General features: G+C 41.8%; 1 protein-coding gene across 1 annotated transcript; it reads right to left on the reverse strand.

Moving 5' to 3' along the window:
* Nucleotides 1–434: 434 nt before the first annotated feature.
* Nucleotides 435–23018, reverse strand: Dnaaf10 (dynein axonemal assembly factor 10). Its single transcript, XM_021176456.3, has 8 exons — nt 22751–23018; nt 16201–16301; nt 12680–12810; nt 9993–10094; nt 7593–7708; nt 6593–6727; nt 4986–5083; nt 435–2005 (listed from the first exon to the last, which is right to left on the reverse strand). The coding sequence occupies exons 1-8, from the start codon at nt 22931–22933 to the stop codon at nt 1798–1800; spliced, it is 1074 nt and encodes a 357-aa protein (XP_021032115.1). The 5' UTR covers nt 22934–23018; the 3' UTR covers nt 435–1797.
* Nucleotides 23019–23229: the final 211 nt, after the last annotated feature.

Consider the following 23229-nt stretch of genomic DNA (forward strand, 5'->3'; position numbering starts at 1 on the left):
TACATCCAGTTCAAGGGTCAGATTCTGGAGATTAAGAAGTAGGAAGCCAAAGCCAGGTGTGGTGGCACACACCTTTAATCCTAGCGCTTGAGAGACAGAAACATTTACACAGCAAGTTCCAGAACAGCCAGGGCTACAGAGAAATCTGAGGGAACCAAGTACAGTGGCGCACACTTGAGGTAGAGTGAGGTGATAAAGAGTTCAAGGCCAGTCTGGGTTCAAAACATAAACAAAATATACCCGGTACCAAAATAAAATAGTACAAAGCAAATACCAGCTGATAAGAAAGCAGGGCAGCAACGTCATTGATGATAGTTTGTTCTTCCTCTGAGGTACAAGGTAATTCTACAACTGATATCTTAGATTTCATGAAATAAATTAATTGTTCTAGTTAAACCTTTCTATATCATCAATAACAAATACTCGAAGCCAGATTCTCATATATTTTCTATTTTTTTCTTTTTTGAACATTGGGAGAAAAATCCAAGCGGCCTTTTTAAAGATCAATTTTATTTTTATTATATTATACTTACAACTTCGCTCCTTTTAAATGTGCTTTGTATGTGTTTGTGTGCATGCTGTGCATATGTGTCAGTGGTCAGGGCTGAGTGTCTGTCTTTCCACCTTACTATGAGAGTCCTCAGAACTCAGGCGTTCCTCCTTCATAGCAAGCACTTAACCCTCCAGAGCGCTGTTCTATAAAAGCATGTTGGGAATAAAGAGCTCATTGGTTTTGTAAATATAAATATTATATGTGTCTCTGCCCCTGTGAACTGAGCTGGGAGACACAAGGTTTAATGCAGGTATGATTAATCCAGTCCTCCCGGAGGCTCAGCTTATGATGTGGGCCAGTGAAACTAAGGTGTACTTAACAAGGAGGAAGAAGGGGAAAACAAAGGGAAAGAATCAACGCCTCCAAATAGTTTAAAAACCTGTTTATTTTAAAATATATATTTTAAAGGTTTGACAAAAAGGTTTAAAAAAAAATTCAATCTTCAATGGCCCGTCATCACTTCCCACAGCCAAAAGACAACTAAGGCTGGTATCTGAGTAAAAGAGAGACAGCTGGAAGTCACAGGATTTTACCAGTTACACTGCTGAACACAGTTCTCCAGGCTGGCCAGGCGGACCGTGCTCTTCTGGAACTTTACAGACCAAGTGAAGTGACTCCGAGTAGGAGCACAGTGTACAGAGAAAGCACAGAGCTATGCACATACAGAACAGACTTAAAATACACTTAAATAACAACTACTGACTTTGGCTTTAAATTTAAATACAATTTTTTTTTTTTAATTTCTAAGAATGTGCATGTGTCTCTGAGTACCTCTGCTCAATACAGCCAGAAAATGGTATGAGATGCCCTGCAACTGGAGTTACAGGAATTATAAGTCACCTGATAGAGATACTGATGATCAAACTTGGGTCTCATCCAACTGTATTTTAAGGCAGGGTCTCACTATGTTGCCCAAGCTAGTCTTGATCTTATGGACTACATTGATCCTCCTGCCTCAGCTTGTTAAGTAGCTGGCACCACAACTCCTGGCTCTAATGTTTCTGAGTAGAAACATGGGGAAAAGGAACAAAGCTGGTGCTGGTGCATGGGGCCTTCACGTGCAGAAGCATGCTGGTCAGGCCAGCAAACACCCAAAGATGCTAGAGGCTGGCTGGCTTTATGCCCATGGCTGTCACTCATCACTCAAATCCAACCGTCTTCAATGAGGCCAGAGGATGCAAAACACAGATCAAGTCACAGTTCTGTGAGTAACCCTCTGGACAATGTCAAGTGTAAAGTCTGAGTCAAATGGTCTGGAGCTTTGTAACTATCAACACACGTACCATCTGGTCAAATGAACTACAGACGCAGAGCCCCCTTTTGTCAGGACTCCAGTCCAAACTGGAGATGGGCTGAGTAGACACGGTCACGTTCTGCAGAAGGCTGACGGAACCTGCGACTCCCATCTCCAAGCCCTCGGAATCTTTCTTTGACCGCTGAGTTGGGTATTCACTAAAAGACAGGAGTAAAGGGGTAAGAGTGAAATCTTGGCGTTCACGGGTGGATTTTTATATGTAAGCTTCAGTGACTTTTATTTCTCAGCTGATCACTGAAGCAGCACTTAGAACTTTCCAATATTGACTTTACAGGAGTAAAGGCAGAATTTCATCCTCGGGCAACGGTGACTTTTCCTGCAAACTTCCACACAGCACCTCTGTTCAGCATCTGCCTGTGCTTCTTTTTTAATATGAATGCTATAGGTTGGTCTGACTTAGGGCTCTCCATAATCTTTTGTTGTAATTCTTTCCGAAATTTGGATGGCCAGACACCAATGGGCAATGTGTGTACCACAGAAAGGACTGTAAGCAACAGTTACAAAAGCTCATTTAACACATCCACAAAAGACTTGGTACCATAGCTCACCCAGAGTCCACTATGCAGACCAAGCCTGAGTACCTTGTCTGTACTATGCAGTGGGAGTGACACTGGGGAGACATTTTAAAAACCACTGCTTTCACAAGAGAGAAAGTAATGCTAAGAACATCTGATTTTTTTCTTTCCTTTTCTTTTCTTCTCGTTTCTTTTCTTTTCTTTCTTTTTTTTTTAACAAAATTTTAAGCCAAGAAGAAGGAAAGATCAGCAACTAAATAATACCTGATATAGAACTGAAAGGTGGGAAAAAAGAAATCCCCTTCTCTCAGAGACACATTTTAAGGCTCTAAGGAACACCTCCTCACAGGGACCTTCAGAGCCCACTGCTTATCATGACACTCTGTGAATGCAAAAACACTGCAATCAGCCAAGGAACAAAACATAAACCAGACCCAGAGGCTAAGAGACACAAAGCAGTCAGACACAGTAGAAATGGAGAAGCCACAGGCAGAAAACATGTTCTCTTCCTTTTACGGCCAACATTATTTTACTTAAAAGGAAGAAAGTGTTCACACTCACATACATACACATATACTCTCGAATGCAGTGGCACATGTCTGATACTTTCCTCACATCTCTTAATAAAGTTTTCAGTTATTTAGTATTAAAACATAAAGGCCATGTGTGGTTATACACACCTTTAATCCCAGCGCTCAGGAGGCAGAGGCTGCACTACCCTGAGGCCAGCCTTGTCTGTAAGGCAGTTGCTGGCCAGTCAGGGCTACATAGTGAGACCCCAGTTCAAAAAACCATAACAATAACAACAAAAGCATAAGTAATTGCTTCTACTGTCTCCACACTGCCTACGTAAGACTTCTTTTTTGTGTGTTTTTTAAAGTCTGAAAGCTCACCTGCATCCTCTCCCGAATGCCTGGGGAGGCACCCCGTGAATGCTGACAGCCTGACAGCACTGTCAAGGCAGAGCGATAAGCACAATCGAAGCTCAAGTGCACTCTATGTCAGCCACTTCTCTCTACTGGCACAGGCTTCCCCGCAAAGCTCCAAAGCAGCATTTACAAAGCACACAATCACCTGCGGTGATAGTGATTGATGCTCATCCCAAGGTAACCTCCAGGAATGGGACTGATCCCTCCCTGGATAAAGTGCTTCCTCCACAACCACGAGGACTAGATTTGGTTCCAGAACCATGTAAAAAAAAAAACAAAAAAACAAAACAAGGATGCCTTGGTACTGCCTGTGATCTTACTGCTTAGCAGCCATTCAGATAGCCTAGCCATAACCAGGGAGCTCCCAGTTCAACAAAAAAAGTGGATACTGATCGAGAAAGACACCACATGTTGGCTTTGGGTCTCCATATGGAGACACACACACACACACACACACACACACATACACACACACACACACACACACACACGAGATACAGTGGTTAATCTTGAGGGAAAAAAGCCAAGAAATACACTTCAAATTTCTCAGTGCATATAGATCCAGCCTTATTAACATAAAGTAAAAAAACAACCTAGACAACCTAGCTGCCACTCTGCCCACATGTGGAAGCAGTCTCAAGAAATGGGGAATCAAGGAACAGGCACAGCTTAGCTAACGAGTCTGGCAAAGCCTAACCTGCAGGAAGACTAGATTAGACCCATGAAGGAATAAAGGGCAGAGGTTCCAGGACCAAATGATCTATCTACCCAACCACCTCCCGGAACACTTAAAACACTTTTACTGCTTCCTACTGACAGACAGCACAATTTACAATGAGATAAGGCTTGTTTGTTTGTTTTTTTTTGTTTCTTCCAAGACAGGGTTTCTCTGTGTAGCCCTGACTGTCCTGGAACTCACTCTTAGACCAGTGCTGGGATTAAAGGCGTGCGTAAAATGTCATTTCAATCAAAAGCAATCACAAGTTTGTCAGTTAATATAGCTCCAGTTCTCTAACAAGTACTATCTGACTCAACCCTGTATTCAGCTTTTAAAAGGAGCTTAGGGAAGGCTTTGTAAACTTGAAAGCCCGAGCCATACTGTAAATACTGTTGTTAGGTTTTGTATACTAGTAATCAAAATATCCTTCAATTGTAAGCTTGTCATTTTCCGAATAATGCTTAAAGTTTTCAAACATTCAATTTGTTTAAAAACCTGCTTAACTGACAGCCAACCTAGCAGTACTTCAGTGTCTCCTTCCTTTTATTTATTGCTCATTTTTTGAGACAGGGTCATATCCTGTGGCCTAGGCCGACACAAAATCCTCTTGGCCCCATCTTCTCTGTGCTGGGATTAACAGTGTGAACATGCCCATCTATAATTTCAAACTTACGGGGGGGGGGGTATGTGTGTGGAAAATCTTAAATGTTTCTAAGTAGTTCTCATATAGAGAAACATAACTATGACAAATACATTTATTGTGTCAGAAAAGGGCAAATTTTTATTAAATGTAAAAGAATTACATCAGTAAAAAACTATTTTGAAAACTAGTTACATAACACCTAGAAAATGAACATCCTGGCATTGAAGTAATCAATTTTTAAAGGAAAAAAAAAAAGAAAGAAAAATTCATCAACTCCTGCTTCACATCCACAAATAACTGAAAAAGACTTACTACTTCCAGAGGTGAAGACTCCCAGCGCCTCCCGTCGTCAGAAAGATCTCCCTGTTCTGAGGCAGGTGCCGGACTTGCCATACAGTGGATTTATGGGCCTAGTCAGACATACACACATGATGTTAAAGACGAAATGGAAGCCCTGAAGAGTAGACTCGACGACAAAGCACGGTAACCACCTTTTCTTCATTGTTACTAAAGAGCATTTTATTGCTGCTTTAATTTTAGCCAGCAGTTTTGCTGAGGAGTATAGTCTGGGTTGGCAGTGGGGCCTGTTGGCGCCTTCCTGACTCAAAGTGTTTCTATCAAATTAGTAGGCCTACCTTTGTAAGTGACCTGACTATTCTCTTGTGTGTTTTCACTACAACATGTCACTCAAGCTTCTCTTTCCGAGATATGCCCGGGCATGGCTTTTCTAGACTCAGAAAACTGCCTATGACGTCAGTGAAAATGTGCTTTTGGTAGAGTATTTTCTTTCTTCTACTCCCTTAATTCCATGACCGGGTCTTTTCATGGTGTCCCAGAGCTCCCTCATGTTAGACTTAAAAGATCCTAAAGACTCTACCAGAAAATTACTAGACTTAATAAATACTTCCAGCAAAGTATCAGGACATAAAATTAACACACGAGATTCAACATCCTTTTACTTTCTAATAGTGGTTTTGCTAAACAAAACCAAAACCATAACCCGCCAACTGAGTGTGGTGCAGACCTTCACTCCCAGGACCCAGGAGTTAGAGACAGGCGGATCTCTGAGTTCGAGGCCAGCCTAGTTTTCAGAGTTCCAGAACAGCAAGAATGAAATCCCCCAGCATCTCAATGAGGGGTTGCAAAAAATGAATGGAATGCCACAGCATCCAGAGTAGGGAGGGATGGACATAGCTTCTCACTTCCTGAGAACTTGTATATTTGAATCTTAAGGAAACAGCAAACCTGTAGCTGCTTTCTTTCTTATATTCAGGAAAGAAGGTAACACATCCTGCCTGTCTCTTGTAAGACAGGATATTTCAATATGAATTTTTTATACGTGCTTTATTCCAGACATCTTTTGTGTGTGTGTAAATTACTTTCTCTTTGTTTTTCTTTCCTTACCTATTTTTCTAATCTTATAAAGCAACCATCTTCCCCACTAAAGCTCAAGTAGAAGCTAAAGTATAAGCAAACAGAACATTGCTGAATATCTCTCACTTTCTAATCCAGTGTTTCAAAGCAAGTTCACTTACTACAGCAAATGATAATATAAAATAAAATGATACAGTGAAAATGATGTTTCTGGAAAGTACACTGTTAGTTATTAACAGAAATAATATGTATTTATTAGAATATACCAGGCTAGGATTTCCTCATCAGATTCTTGGCATCAGCACGGTTTATTTATTTATTTATTTATTTATTTATTTTTAAACTATAAAATAAGATTCCAGGCTAATCAAGATAGTTTTAATAATCAGGAACTATAAAGCTGGCAACCTTTAGAAAAGTAATCTACGCAAAACCACTTACGATCCCACAAGTACATGGCAGACAGAGGAAGCCTGGAGACTCATTCTATGTACTATCTAAAACAAATACCAGCCTTCTCCATAGAGAGAGTCCCTCCTACTTACCTTTTCTGTAACAGAAGCAAAGCCTTTGGTAGGATGCTGTGTTCTCATGTCGAAGACGTGGAACTTCCCTTCTAGAGATGTCGCTACTAACTTATTCATACTTATGTCCTTTCTGTCAAATTCCAAGCTGCATACCTGAAAGCAGAGAGCATCTCTCACTGATAGGCTCTCATTCTCTTTACTTTTAAATAATGTATATGGGTTTATGGGTTTTGCCTGCTTTCATATATGTACACCAGGTATACACTTGATGCCCAGGAGGACAGATGAGGGGTCATAGTACCTGGAAGTGGAGTTACAGACGGCTCTGAGCCACCACGTGTATGCTAGGAATCAAACTCAGGTCCTCTGAAAGAGCATTCAATGCTCTTAATCACTGAGCTGTCTCTCCAGCCCTTGTTGGCTCTCTTAAGTTATCTGAATGGCTTAAAAATGAAAAGACCATGGAGAAGTGCTTGAATAATCATTAAACCTTTTGAGTTAATTTAATCAGTAAAGCCATCTGGGTTCCCATGCACAGTAGAAGATCACAACCCACTGTTTTCATTATTTAGCACTGCCTTCAGAAATCAGAAAGGAACCAAATTCCTTAATAAAGCTCACGAACCAAAGTCCAAAGATATTTGGTGAAGCTTTTCCTAATCCAGCAAGAAAAGGTCTCATATTTACTCAATTTAACATCATCTGCTGGTCCTCAGAAGGGCAGGAGGGCAACTCTGTACAAACCACATCTGATATGTGTTCACTTTCTTATACTTTGGTTGTAAGCTTAGCCTTTAATCGTTGAACCATCCCTCCAGCTCATGAGTTTACTTTTTTAAGAAAGGATGCATGGCAGCCATTAGATTCGAAGTGGTTTAGCCCAGTAAGGTTAACTTTCGGTAGAAGACTGAAAGACATGGGTTAAGAGAAGGGATCTGAGACTTCTGTTCTGCTTGGAGGTAGAGAGCAGGTACAAACACGCTCAGTGATGTTGGGAGAGGACAGAAATGCACATTACCCCATTTTTAATGTTTGTCTCCCACCGCAGTGACATGTTCCTGAGATCAAACAGCTTGATGTCCCCATTGTCATAGCCAGCACAGACAACACGTTCTTCTTGATTATAAGCATTGCCTGGAAATCAAGATACATTTCAGGTCTTCATAAATCCAAGGTAAAGGCTGCTAGGAAAAATAATCTAATTTTAAAAAATTACACTGGGGATAACCCCAGCCATCAGTCCTAACAGGAGATGAGGAAAACTAACTTTTTTGTTTAAATGCTTACTATAAACTCTATGACAAAAGTCTACTTGAAAGTGTTCCCTGGATTCTAAACAGAAAGGAAATGCTCTCTCAGGCTCAGATATGACTTAGGGCTTCTTTGGCAAATATGAAGCTCTATAATCCACTCTGATAGCTGCAAAGACAGAGCAACTACAGCTCACACTTAGTAGGGCCTGCGAAGATAAATATGCTTATGCTTCTTTCTCATTCCTTGGTAGTGGCCATATATGAATGCAAATTCATTTTAAAATGATTTTGCAGAATATTTTTCTGGTTACCCCACCTGGGTAATGAGTTGGAAAGCAGTTTTAGTTGTGTAGGTGACCACAGCTGGAGTTTAGAATGTGATTTTAATTTCAGCATGCTTAACTCCAGGAAGGTTTTCCTGCATAGCTCTCACAAATGAGAAGATGTGAGAGAAGAGGAAGGCCCTGTCAGTGTATGAGGCTACCTGGCTCCAATGTCTCCATTCTCAACTGCCTCCAGCTTCCTCCTCAGAAACTCCAGGCTTGCATTTCTACCGGGAGCTCTTGATGGTACCAGTATCTTGCTCTTCTAGGTCCCAAGCTGACCTCAGCTTATTACTGTCCCACTGCTTGTGGAACTTTTCAATGAACAACGTCTTTCTCTCCATTATCAATCTCATGAGCATCTTGGACAGAATCCTTTACTCTGTTCTCCATTTGAAGTACACAAAACTGTAAATACTACTTATTCTGTATCTGTCTTATGACTCATTTTCATTGCCTTCCTTACCTGGAACCCTGCCTAAAACTTTTCAACTCATCACCATTATGCCTTCCGCACCCCACCACTCAGCACCAGTGACATCCTGACAGCTCAGACCAGATCGTACCATGCACAGACCATCCAAGGCAGACCACTACCTCCTGGCCCCACAAACAGCTATGGTTAGAGCCATCTTTGTGGCCAGTTGCTCCACATCTCCTTCTAGGGCATTCTGAAGTTATTTTTCCCAATTTCAGAGACAGAAATCCTTGGACTCCTTGTTCAGAGATCAAACTCATCTTTCTCCCTCTGTGTGTCTGTGCCTGTGTCTCTGCATGGGCAAACACCTCTTGGCATGTTTTATTACTTATGCTTTACACGCTAAGTAAAGCAGACGTCAGCCCTTCTTCACTAAACCATGTGCTGCAGGCCTCAGTGATCACCCCGTTTCACTGCTGCATGTTCACAGTATAGTAATTTAAAAAATCCAAAGTTGGGCGGCCATGGAGGTGCCCACCTGCCTCAGAAGGCTGAAGCAGGCTGAAGCAAGAGTATTACTTGAACCTAGAAGTTTGAGGCCAACCTGAGCAACATAGTGAGATCTCGTCTCAAAACAACAAAACAAAACAAAACAAACAAACAAACAAAAATAACAAAAGCCACGTGTGGTGGCACATGCCATAGTCCCAGCACCTGAAAGGCAGAGGCAGGCAGATCTCTCCAGTTTGAGGACAGCCTTGTCAAGAAACCCCACAGGTTTAAAACTAAATATGGAGCTGCATGCAGCAGTACATGCCTGTTATTGTAACTACTTGGGAAGGTGTGGCTAGCCTGGCCTCTGGCCTGCATCTTTTACAGTCAAAGACAAGCAGCAACACTGACAAGATCAAGTCACATTACAAGTATATTAATACAGGGTTAATTTATTTCAGACTTATAAGAAGTAATTATGCAATGGCATGACTATTTTCTAGAAAGTAAACACTATGTAAAATGTAATTTGAGATTTTTTAGGGTATCATCTGCATTTGAGGCTTTGCTTAACCCTATTAATGGCATTTGGTACTAAACTAGGTCAATATTATCAATTAAACAAAAAACTATTGTAATAATAGTAAATATTTTCAACACTATGCACATTCTAAGGGCTTTAGTGACATTACTTCATTGGCTCCTCAACACTATTAAGAAAATTCTATTAGCTACACTGTACATACAGTCATTTCCCCAAGGCACACAATAATAGCACAGTGAAGATGAAATCCTAGCCTGGGGCTGATATTAAGTCTATGATACCTAACTGGACACATCTCAGAATAGTCTACAGAACAGGCTACCGGAGACTGCCTGTAATTTCCTGAACCATGATGAACCTAAAATGTAGTATCTTGTTGGTAACTTACCAAATGCCACGGTCCAACAGTCTCTCTTGTTTTCTCCTTGTGCAGGTTCCATGTTAGCGACAGGATCCTCTTTTTGCCTTGGGTCCCACACCTTTACAGTTCCTGTCATAGATAAAAGGCGTTGGCAAAATTCATAGTGACTGATCACACTTCCTGTTTGTTTGCGTTCTCTTTCCACAGTTATCTATATATGCGACAACAATTGTTTACAACATCTGAAAACTATTCATGTTTTTCTGACTTCAAAATGGTTAAGTTGTACTTGATACCAGACACAACTCCATGTTAGTATTAGAAATGATTCCTAAATCAGAGATAACCCAAAAGTATTCCTAGGCTATCTGTAAGTTCTGAGGGACACTCAAAACAGGCCTTATTGTCTGGGTTAGCACCACATACATACAAACACATTTAGAATAGTGGGAGTATCATTTTAACTTTGTTTTTCTTACTACATGTATAACCATTGGTTCTTTTCTTATACAGAAGAATAAGGGCTGTCATTACATTTTTATATGGGGTTCTAAAAGACCATTTTAGCTGCTAGCGAGGCAGTTCATGGCAGAGTGACCAGCATGCATGAGGTCCAGTTTTACTTGTTGACACAGAAGAAGAAACAACCCCATCTGCTTCACATAGAATTAAGCTTAGCTTTCCCGCAACAGTTAATGAGGAGGGAATATTAATAAAATTAGATTAAACTAAGTTTCACCCTCTTATATTAATTCATATTTTAGGATTACTAACTAGTAGTGTAGTTAGTAATCTACATAGTAACTAGTGTCATAGCCTGCAATCAACATGATTGCATGTACTGAGATGGCTAAAGGGTCTACATGTGAACATGAACAGGGAAGGGGAAAAAAAATCCCTACAAGAGACCAGGGATAGAGCTGTCACCAGAAAGGCTACTTGAAATGTAAATAAAGAAAACATCCAATTTAAAAAGAAAAAAGAATGTATATCTAAATAACCCATAGGTACCCATTTCCCTTGCCAGCTATAGTGGATGAGAGGCTACAGGTGGCTGGCATTGCTTTTTCCTGCTGTGAGTTTGTAGACTAGAAGCTGTCCTCCATCTCCACTGTTCTCCATCTCCACTGTCCTCCGTCTCCACTGTCCTCCATCTCCACTGCCCCACTCCCCTCCATCTCCACTGGAGGGGACTCCCACAGTTCTGACAGAGATCACCATCTCAGCTAAGGGTTTGTACAAGTCATTAAGAGTTTTGTAAGTTTTCCACACTGGAATTAGCAAAGAACATAAAGACAATTCAAAACACAGAACTAATCAATACACAGGCACGGACACTAGCACACGTGGAGACGGAGGACAGTGGAGACGGAGGACAGTGGAGACAGAGGACAGTGGAGACGGAGGACAGTGGAGACAGAGGACAGTGGAGACAGAGGACAGTGGAGATGGAGGACAGTGGAGACAGAGGACAGTGGAGACAGAGGACAGTGGAGACGGAGGACAGTGGAGATGGAGAACAGTGGAGATGGAGGACAGCTTCTAGTCTACAAACTCACAGCAGGAAAAAGCAATGCCAGCCACCTGTAGCCTCTCATCCACTATAGCTGGCAAGGGAAATGGGTATCTGTGGGTTATTTAAATATACATTCTTTTTTCTTTTTAAATTGGATGTTTTCTTTATTTACATTTCAAATGTTTTCCCCTTTCCAGGTCTCCCCTTCAGAAACCCCCTATCCCATCTCCACTCGCCCTGCCTCTGTGGGGGTCCTCCCGTCTTACCGCCCTGGCATTCCCCTACACTGGGGCATCAAACACCCTCAGGCACAAGAGCATTTTCTAAATCATAAAATATCCCCCAGGACTTACATACATCACTTCTTTAAAACTAAAATCACTTCTTTAAATCTTCAAGCCTCTATCCTAAGAACACCCAGAAACCTTGGAATGGTTATTATGGAAACATTGTATGATGTTATAGCCACACGGTGGAATGTTACAGCCATTAAAATAAAGAGCTACGGAAGCAGAAGCAACTGCATCTGACGACCTTTAAGTACGGGAGAGAAGCACAATGGCAATGGCAGCACGATGAACTACTCGCCATCCACGTGTCCCACGTGGCTCCCATGAAAAGTGATTCTAACACACCTCTGCTCTCCAGTAACTATTAGAAAGTGATATCTCATTTTCTTTTATAGTACTCTTTTGCGAGCAACTAACACATCTCCATATGAGACAACAAAACGTGGGCCCATTAGTCATCCAGGCCGGGTCTGTTGGTCACTGAGGCCAGTGCTGGGGACCTCATGGACACATCACAGAACATGTCTTCAGGTACCTGTCAACCTGACAGTCTGCTAAGTAGTAATTCTGCTTTTTAGAAAGAAGATGAGAAGCTGCCTCACATATCCCATGGCTGCTTCAGAAACCCTCGAAGACTTGTAAGTATTTCGAACTCAGCTCTTTGTTAGTTGTTGAACTAAGTCCACATTGAAATATTCAGTGCTGGGTCTCTACCTGCAAATACACAGAAGCTGGAAATGAATGAGAGATGTGCAATAAAACTTGTCTGTTATAATGTAGATGCACAAATAAATGCAGATGTATGGTAGATACAGAGTCAAGCCAACCAGAGGATTCTATGTGCAGAGGATATGGCAGCACACAGAGGTTCCCATTAAACATTTGTTCAGTACTTAAGACTGACTCACCATCACGGCTGCCCGTCACGATTTCAGGGGCTCCTTCCCCAATTCCAAGTCCACCTATACCATCTATGGTATTTATGATTTCTTTGTGGCCCTTTACAGAATACACTGGCATCTCTGGAGCTTCCAAGTTCCTAAGCAGAAAATACATAACGACTTATCACATGGCCTTAAAGTCAATTAAACTAAAATAAATAAAAACAAAAAACAACTCAAAATGGACGACTTTAACCTAAGACAGAGACTCTGAAAATGCTAGAGGAAAACACAAGTCATACCCTGGATGCCAGAAGCACAGGCAAGGAGTCTCTGAAACGGACTCAACAGCACAGGAAATGGACCCATCAAGACAGGAATGGATAAGGTTATAGACAATGAGATGTTATTCAGCCAAGACAAAAAATGAAATCATGATATTTCTAAGAAAGCACACGGAAGTGGGAATTGTTTATTTTTTTTTATTTTATTTTAAGTGTATGGTGGAAGAGTGAAAATGGGTCAAAAGGGAGGGAGGGAGGGAGGGAAGGAAGGAGGGAGGGAGCTCTTTCCCATGCTGGGACGATCCGTGCCTTGGGAAGGACGGAAGCCAAACGGGTTAGTGTGTAGTCAGCTGTGGTGCTTTATCCAAAAGACTTTGGTTCTGGCCTCCCATTTTATTCTCAAAGGGCAGTCTGGAACCTGCTTAAGAATTTTAAGATGGGCTAGAGAGATGGCTTAGAGGTTAAGAGCACCAATTGCTCTTCCGAAAGTCCTGAGTTCAAATCCCAGCAACCACATGGAAAAAAACCCAAAATCTGTAGACCAGGCTGGCCTCGAACTCAGAAGTCCGCCTGCCTCTGCCTCCGGAGTGCTAGGATTACAGGCCTGCGCCCACCGCCCGGCGACCTGTCTCACGACTGTCTAGACCCAGCTCACGTTCCCTATTAGTGGGTGAACAATCCAACGCCTGGTGATTTCTGCTTCACAATGATAGGAAGAGCCGATATCGAAGGATCAAAAAGTGACGTCGCTATGAACGCTTGGCCGCCACAAACCAGTTTTCCCTGTGGTAATTTTTCTGATACCTCCTGTTTGTTCCAACATGCCAGAGGCTGTTCACCTTGAGGACCTGCTGCGGATATCGGGTTATTGTTATATTAAGCAAATAAGCCAGAATCGGGAAAACAGGGATCATGTTTCCTCTTATGCATGAAAAATAAATTTAAGATTATACACTCATACACATGTGTATAAATATGCATGTATATATGTATACATACACCATAAAACCTGAAAGGTTGGCCAGGGAGGTAAAGGCACTTGTCACCAAGCCCGACAGCCTGTACTGACTCCCAGATCATACACGGTGTGAAGTGACAACAGAGTCCCAGAAGTTGTCTTCTGCTCCCTCTCAAGTCCTTGTTCATGCCATGTACACACAGAGACACAGATACAGACAGACAGACAGACAGAGGGACATGTGCTCTCCACTTGTGCATGGACATGGACACACACAGACACAGACACACAGAGGGACACACATGGAATAAAATGTGAAAATAATTTCAACAACAACAACAAAAACCTTAAAAGGGGGTCAGAAGGTATGGAGTGGGCAATGGGATAAACGATGTATCTAGTCTGAGGGCTGGGGAATGCCTTTAACCTCGGCACTTGGGAGGGAGGGGCAGACAGAGATCTGTGAGTTACTGGCCAGCTTGATCTTGATCTACACTGTGAACTCCAGGGTAGCCAGGGCTATGTAGAGAGACTCTGTCTCAAAACAAACAAACAAACAAACAAACAGACAGACAGACAGACAAGCAATCATAGCTGGATCCGGCAGAAAGAGAACCAGCAATCAGGGAGCAGACTTACAAGGGCAAATAGAAAAGGGAAATGAGTAAGACCAAAGCATATTGATACATATATATGCATATACATAACTGAAATGATGAACATCTACTACTCTATATGATAAGCCCCCCAAATAATGAAAAATAAATAAAATACAGAAAGGAAGACACTGGCCTCTCTTTTTATTTCTCTGAAGCTCTATGATGAAATATGTAAAATGACGAATATGAACTTAAGAGCTAAGAAGTTAGAGAAAGGAAAATTACACTAGCTTCACTTTTATGTTATCCTTATAAAAATAGGTAAATACGTGAACATGGTTTAACTATAAAAAAGTACAATTCAATTGACAACCAAAACGTCTCCTTAGGTGGGGTGTGGTGGCACACTCCTTGACTCTCATCATGAGGAGGCAGAGGCAGGTGAAGCCTTGGGAGTTCCAAGCTCGCCTGGTCTATGTAGTGATGCATAGTGAGTTTCAGTTCAGCCAGAGTACACATGAACCCTGTCACGAAAATAAACAGCTTGTATGAGAAACAAGCAAAGAAAGGAAGGAAGGAAGGAAGGAAGGAAGGAAGGAAGGAAGGAAGGAAGGAAGGAGAGAAAGAGAGAAAGAGAGAGAGAAAGAGAGAAACAAAGGAAGGAAGGAAGGAAGGAAGGAAGGAAGGAAGGAAGGAAGGAAGAAAGAAAGAAAAGCAAGCTGCTGTATACTTTAAATGCTGAAAATAGATTTTCCTAAAAAGCAATTAAAGAGAAATTTGAATTCATTTAACTTTAATTAATAAGAAATAATTCTAAGTAAGATTTCTATAAAGGCATCAGACAATTCTGTGATTTTATTTATTCAAAGGAGCCTTTTATGAGTTGTTCAATAGACATTTTCCTAAAAGTCATGTCTAGATCTTAAAGTATTAAATACTAACCAAAACTTTAACTGAGAGTTTTGCAAGGAAAAAGCCATCTCTCCAGCCCATCTTAAAATTCTTAAGCAGGTTCCAGACTGCCCTTTGAGAATAAAATGGGAGGCCAGAACCAAAGTCTTTTGGATAAAGCACCACAGCTGACTACACACTAACCCGTTTGGCTTCCGTCCTTCCCAAGGCACGGATCGTCCCAGCATGGGAAAGAGCTCCCTCCCTCCTTCCTTCCCTCCCTCCCTCCCTCCCTCCCTTTTGACCCATTTTCACTCTTCCACCATACACTTAAGCCCTTTCACAGATCCCTCTGACTCTTTCACATTCGGCATGTTTGTTCATTGCTATTACATGCATGTATGTACACATACATGTAATGTTATACATACTCATTCCTAAATGTAATATGAAGCTTAGGATTTTAAGTGGACTTTACATATGACAGAGATACAACCCAGTCCTCATTACTTCGGTTACTTTTGAGAAGAATTAAAATATTTGAAGTAAGTATTTTAAAATTAGAATTCTCTTTTAGAAGACTAATAAGGGCCGGGTGTGGTGGCTCATGCCTTTAATCTCAGCACTTGGGAGGCAGAGGAAGGTGGATTTCTGAGTTCGAGGTCAGCCTGGTCTACAAAGTGAGTACCAGGACAGCCAAGGCTACACAGAGAAACCCTGTCTCAAAAAAACCAAAAAAAAAAAAAAAAAAGAAGAAGACTAATAAGCCTATCAAAGGGAGTACTTATCCACTGCAGTACTATTTAATAATCTCACCATATATGAAGATTTCCACCAAAATCTCCGGTAGCTAAGAATCTCTGCTGCAAAGAAGCGGCACCAAATGTTCCACATTTAATGGGCTTGGCCTTTTCAATCTGGACAGAAAGGAGAGAAGGATTCTTTACTTACGGAAACAGTTATTTATAATCACAATGTTGACAGCTTAGCTGTAGGGGGTTGTAAATACATTATACATAAAAGCAATTAAGGCATTTTCTATAAAATTATACTTTCTTTAGTCAATTTTGTATGATTTTAAAAGCGTATCACTGTCCAAAGAAAGGTAGTTTTTGTTTTGAGACAGGGTCTTACTATGTAGCCTTGGTCGTCTTTAAGCTCTGAGCTCCTAGGTCACTGTCCAGGTGCGGGTAGAGTTGATTTATTTTTATTTAATGTGCATGGGTGTTTTGCCTTCATGGAGGTGCATGCAGTACCCACACAAGCTAGAAAAGGCCATGGGCGCCTCTGGAACTGGTAGTTGTCATGTGTGTGCTGGGAGTCAAGCCAGGCTCACTGTAGAGCAGTCAGTGACCTCGGAGCTCGCTCTCCAGTTTCGGAGACAAGGTTTCTCACTTGGTTGCCCAAATCAGACATGATTCAAACTGGTCTAAAACCGAGAGACCATATGATTACAGAAGAGGGGAAATGCTGCCATCTTGAACCCCATGTAGTGGCCCCAGCACTCCAGATATGGAAGCTGTGAGTTCCAGGTCAGGCAAGGCTACACAGTGAATTTTAGGTCACACTAGGGTACAAAGAGATCTTTAATCTTCCCTCTCACAATTCCTAAATTCCCAAAAGCTCTCCCATCTCTGCTGGTGCCCAGGTTGGTACTGTGCTAACCTCTCAGAAGAAAGGCAAATACAATGGATACATTGTTTTGTGAAGGCAACAGGAACAAACATGTCCATGAGCCTCTTGTAGTCCTAACTACAGAATCTGGTTGGTGTTCAGTGCTCTCTGAATGAGGGTATAAGGAAGCCCCCATTAGCCCTTCAGCACTAATTCTTGGGACAGCAAAGCCAGCGCCACAATACTCCTCTCCCCATCCTCCCTTTTCATCCTCTGGATTTTATGTGCCACATGTCTAAGATGGTGTTTCGTGCCATTTGCTAAAGATCATGGAAACTTTACAAATACTGAGCGTATGATAACATGTAGCATCATTCCACATGTTTTTTCCAAAAATGAGCATCATTTTTCTTAACATGTACATTGCTGTAAACTATTAGCTGCTTCTCTTTCTGTCTGTCTGTCTGTCTCTCTCTGTCTCAATTCCTCACCCTTCCTCTCCCGTGTGTGTGTGTGTGTGTAGGCATGCACATCCATGCTGTAGTCAGAAGAGGTATCCTGATTTATCACTCTCTCCTTTATTTCTCTGAGGCAGGGTTTCTTAGTGAATCCTGGAGCTAAGCTAAGCTGACAGCAAACCCCAGGGACCTTCCTGTCTCTGTACTCCACAGTGCATGAGTTAGAGATGAGCAGAAGTGCCTGGCTTTTTATATGGCTGCCGCAGATTTAAAACTCAGTCCACATGCTTGCACAACAAGCAGTCCCTCAACCATGCCTGTACCCATGGATACCATTTTTAAAACGAGAAGTGATGTCTCTTACATATATCCCAATTGTCAGGCAGATTTCCAGCTCTTTCTACTAAGTGAAGCTGCCTCCAGGCCAGTAGGAGATTCCAGGAAACATTTCATTACACAGTCCTATTCTGCAAGTCCGAGTCAATAGAAACGTAAAAAAAAAAAAAAAAGTCCAAAGCCCAAGAAAGTGGGGGAAAAAAAAAATCAGTACAGGAATGAATTAAAGCTAATTTCAGATTTCCCTTTTCGTTTTAACCTCATTTATATTTTTTGTAAGATAAATATATAGTATCATGTTTCTCCCAGGGTTTCAGCTTTTGAATCAAAGAAGCAGAAACCTAGATGAGTTTACTGTTCAAGAATCAAACTCAAAACATACTAGGTAAAACCAATTTAAAACATTCGATTTTGTCACCTGCCTGCAGTGACTCCACTTTACTCAGGAAGGTGGGCTCAGTTGTACATGGACTTCTGAAGGCAGTCATGTTTCTCCTGCTCTCAGACGTTCACAGAAACTAGTAACTGAGAAGACACTACAAAAAGTGCTGGTTTGTCCAGCTCTTTTTATACTGTTAAGTACATTTTCCGTGGAAAGATGGGTAGAATCTAATGGTTACTTTGATAGAAAACTAATTGATTAAAAGTAAAATGATATACTTGGTTAAAATTATCTCACATAAAATCAGCATATGAAATTGATAAATATTGAGTATGGCCATCAGTGATACTTTACTTGACCTAGTTTTTTATATTCTTTGCCAGGAGTATACGTCAGCATGACTAACGAAGCCCATGATCAATAATTGCCACGAGAGCTATTTTTGTTCTGCCTGTGGGCAGGTCTACTGCAGCTTGTCAGTATTTCCTCCTCCACAACCTGGCACTACTTAATTAACATGAAAAAGTATAGTTAGGCAAACGCTAGCAAGCAGTGACCTTAGTAGCACAGTAGCTAAAACACCAAACCAGCTTACCACCAATTTCCAGCCATGATTTCATTTTTTCAGGGCTGTCTTTGTCCATACGGCACCTTTAAGTTCATTAGGAAAAAGAAAAGTTGTCTTCTAAGTTGAAGTTTCAGGTAAGGATGATGAGATGGCACTTGGCTAGACACTGCTCATGCGGCCCAACAAACTGTCCAACTAGGGAAGGAAGCGCTGCCTTCCATTCATCTTTCCTTCCTTCTTTCTTTTATAATTTTTATGCGTATGGGTATCTTGCCTACAAATATGCCTGTACATTAGGTGCATGGCTGGTGCCAAAGAAAGCCACAAGAGAGCATTAAAGCCCCTAGAACTGCACTTACTGACAGTTGGGAGTTGCTATCTGGGTGATGGCATCAAACCTGGGTCATCTGGAAGAGAAGCTGGTGTGCTTAACCTCCAAGTCATCTCTCTAGCTCCCTACCCTCCATTTTTAATTATTTGTTAGTTTGTTTGGTTTTTTTTTTTTTTTTTTTTTTTTTTTTTTGGTTTTTCGAGACAGGGTTTCTCTGTGTAGCCCTGGCTGTCCTGGCACTCACTTTGTAGACCAGGCTGGCCTCGAACTCAGAAATCCGCCTGCCTCTGCCTCCCGAGTGCTGGGATTAAAGGCGTGCGCCACCACGCCCGGCTTTGGTTGGTTTTTGAGATAAGATTTCACTATGTAGCTCTGGCTATTTTGGAGCTCACTATGTAAACCAGGCTAGTATCAAACTCACAGAGATCTTCCAGCTTCTGCTGCCCGAGTGCTTGTATTAAAGGTGTATGCCAAACTGCGCAACCTTCTTCCCTTCGTTTCCATCTACTTCTTTAGCAATAAGATAAAGCACAACATGGGCAATAGCTGATCTCCTCCTTTTATGTTTTCTTGGGTGGGTAGGATTTGGAGCAAGTCTTTTTTGTTTGTTTGTTTTGTTTGTTTGTTTTTCGAGACAGGGTTTCTCTGTATAGCCTTGGCTCTCCTGGACTCACTTTGTAGACCAGGCTGGCCTCAAACTCAGAAATCCGCCTGCCTCTGCCTCCAAAGTGCTGGGATTAAAGGCGTGTGCCACCATGTGTTTTGTTTTCAAGACAGGGTTTCTCTGTATAGCCCTGGCTGTCCTGGACTCACTTTGTAGACCAGGCTGGCCTCAAACTCAGAAATCCACCTGCCTCTGCCTCCCAAGTGCTGGGATTAAAGGCGTGTGCCACCATGTGTTTTGTTTTCAAGACAGGGTTTCTCTGTATAGCCCTGGCTGTCCTGGAACTCAACTCTGTACACCAGGCTGGCCTTAAACTCAGAAATCTGCCTGCCTCTGCCTCCCAAGTGCTGGGATTAAAGGTGTGTGCCACCACGCCTGGCTGGAGCAAGTCTTGATGTAATCCATCATAACAAAATGAGTATGTCTCCTAATATTAGCTAAGTATTCCACCTGGCCCAACAGTTCTTAACTCTGGTACTCACTAAACTCAACTAGCAGAAGACCACATTTCTACAGAACAATGCATGGGTATTTTAAATCTTGTATATAACCATCATTAGCAACCAAACACATGAACAAACCTTGATGCAGTGAGAACCAGGGATTATGGATTTAACCCACATGCTTTTCTATTGAAGCCCAAACAAACACAACATTAAGTTCTGAAAGGTGCTTTGTTTCTAATATTTTACTTGGATTTTAGAAGGGAATGTTCTCTTTTTTAGCACAGTGCCTCGATGGTAGTGTCAGTAATTACTCGTGGAATGAAAAGGAAGCAGAACTTCGAAGTTGTTACTCCTGGGTTCAGATTATGTATGACAATTTCTTTTGTATCCCTAGTTACATTTCCTACTTGCTCTTTTAGAAACACATATTGCTTTCACTAAAAATAAATAAGTGAATAAATAAAACTTTGCTAGGATTCTTCAGAAATTAGAAGAGATGAAAACCATTTCACTTCAAGTAACTATTACTAAGCAGAATTAAAAAATTGTAATTCTTGGGAAAGCAAAAGACCACAAGTCTATACAAGCTTTCTGGCTGAGGGTTGACTGGCATTTGCTCCTCATGTTTCACTTTAGTTTCTGTTATGCCAATGTCTCCCGTGTTCAGAGTCCTTACCCCACACACTGACTGGCAATCCCTCCACCAGTATTTAAAACTGAGTTCCAAGTTCATTCAGTCTCCATTCTTTTAATAAATGTGTACTGGGTGGCTGGTCCTTACATAGAACAGGAGAAGACCCTGCCCTTGCTCTCCAGCTTACAATCTAGAAATAAGACAGACTGTTTACTTCTGGCACAGATGATCAGTATTATAGGAGTGGAATGTACTGAAAGGTTCCTTGAGCAGAGATCAGAAGGGACTTCCTAAATCAGATAATCTGAACTGGCCACCGGGCCAGCAACAGATGAAAGACATAAGGCAAGGCAGGAAGGATCAATCTATGTTTAGAATCTCCAAGTCCAATACCTGGCTATAGAGTAGGAACTAAACCGGAAAACAGGCTCTCAGCAAAGTTCAGGGAAGGACTGTGCTCCACATACCTTGCCATGCAAGTTTATTTATCCTCTACCTTCCCTAACCTCTTATCAGCTCTCAACACCTCCATGTGGCTGCAATTTGTTCCATTCAACTCAAATAGAAACATTTTAAATACTGTAATGAACTATAAAACTGTTACTTTGTCACAACTCAGCACTGTGGCAGGAAACCTGAACCCCAGCCCATTGAGAGCCTTGGGGTTTTTTTTTGTTTTTGTTTTTTTTAAGATTTATTTACTTATTATATGTAAGTACACTGTAGCTGTGTTCAGACACTCCAGAAGAGAGCATCAGATCTTGTTATGGATGGTTGTAAGCCACCATGTGGGTGCTGGGATTTGAACTCAGGACCTTTGGAAGAGCAGTCAGTGCTCTTACCCACTGAACCATCTTGCCAGCCCCGAGAGCCTTGTTTGAGGATTATCAGTTTGAGGCCAGCTGAGTAACATAGAAAACACACACACAAAAGGAAGAAAGGAAGGGAGGGAGGGAGGGATAAAGAAAATGTCAATTATTGTTCCCATTCTGTAATTGGCTCACTGGCGGCTGGATATGAAACCTATAATCTGGTCTTGCATTATCCTCCTAAAAGTCGTTCAGTGGTGTCCTGTTTTCCTTAAAGCAAAAAGAAGGACAAATCTGTGAAATGTCTTACATATCTTGCAATGGTCCCTACTTATCCCTTATGAATGTGTATTTTATTTTATTTTATTTTTACGGGGGTTGTGGTTGTTGCAGACAGGATTTCAAACTGAAATTCTCCTGCTGCTTCCTCTTGATTGCTGTGAGTAAAGGTGTGCAACACTACTTCCAGCTCGTGTTTTTCTTTTTTAAAAAGATAATAAACTACCTTCCACCATTATCCCTGAGCTTTCTCACATGCTGTTTTTTTTTTAAAGAAACTTCATACTCTACTCTGAATTTGCTTTAGTTAGTTTCTACTCACCCTACATCTGTTTTTACTTTTATAGACCTGCACATTAGAAAACTCATCTTGATTTACATGTATGTATGCATTCTTGGTCTGGCTGTTTGACTATTTCCCCCAACAGAAAATAAACTCCATGAGATAGCTGGCATTGCAATTCCCATGCCTGGGACTATCAGGCACTGAACTGACACTTCTTGAAAGGATGTGGTATTTACTAGTTCGTCATCAACTTTGTTCTAGGTATCCCGGTGCCTCCTTTGGTTTTGCTTTATGAAATGTGGGTTTATTGCATATACCTACTAGTAGACTACAACAACTGCTTACAGCCTATAAGGTCCAAGAACGTTGCCATGAAATGTTAACTTCACTTCCCAGAAACCTTGCAACGGACTGCACGGAGGACGGCGGGAGGAAGAGGCTGGCAGTGAGCCGAGTTTGAAGTATTTCTCAATCTGTAACCTCCTTTCTGTTTCTGGTGGAGCAAAGAGGAATCAGACCCTAGATCACGCAAACCCAAACGGTCCAAGCCTGCACCCACCTCCCGCAGCAGCTTGAGGTCCCCGCGCTGGATCTCGTACACCTGGATAACGCCGGTGCCCCGGGCGAAGTTGCCCATCGTCACGAATTTGGCACTGCAGGGCACCCATTTGCTGTCGAACACTGTGTAGTTGAGGCCCTTTTGAATGTGGACAATGATCTGAGGCTTCTCGAAGGTGGACATGGTGTAGATGCAACCAAACGCTAACTTGGTAACCAGACTGCAAACAGATCAGGGGCAGTTTGTCCCTCCCTAGCCGCATTCTATCCGGAAGCCTTAGCAAGTTGGGCTTGGCTGCCTCCGAAAATGCCGTGTGAGCTGCTGAGACCGCAACAGATGCTTCTCCACACATGGCACAAGCTGATTTACTGCCGTTACCACAACGACTTTACATAGGCACAGTAGAGACTGTGAATGCTTCGGCTGCGAGCGTATGAGGGCACGGAGACATTAGCAAACAGGCATATCCGAGGACAGCA

Source organism: Mus caroli, unplaced genomic scaffold, assembly GCF_978045245.1.
Source record: "Mus caroli unplaced genomic scaffold, Mus_caroli_1 scaffold_13, whole genome shotgun sequence".
Lineage (NCBI taxonomy): Eukaryota > Metazoa > Chordata > Mammalia > Rodentia > Muridae > Mus > Mus caroli.

Coding starts and splice junctions, on each gene's coding strand:
- Dnaaf10 (XM_021176456.3), bottom strand. CDS start 22,933: ATGTCCACCTTCGAGAAGCCTCAGATCATTGTCCACATTCAAAAGGGC. Junction 7,709..9,992: donor CTGTTGGACCGTGGCATTTG/GTAAGTTACCAA, acceptor CTTGATTTCCAG/GCAATGCTTATAATCAAGAA. Junction 6,728..7,592: donor AGACAAACATTAAAAATGGG/GTAATGTGCATT, acceptor CTCTGCTTTCAG/GTATGCAGCTTGGAATTTGA.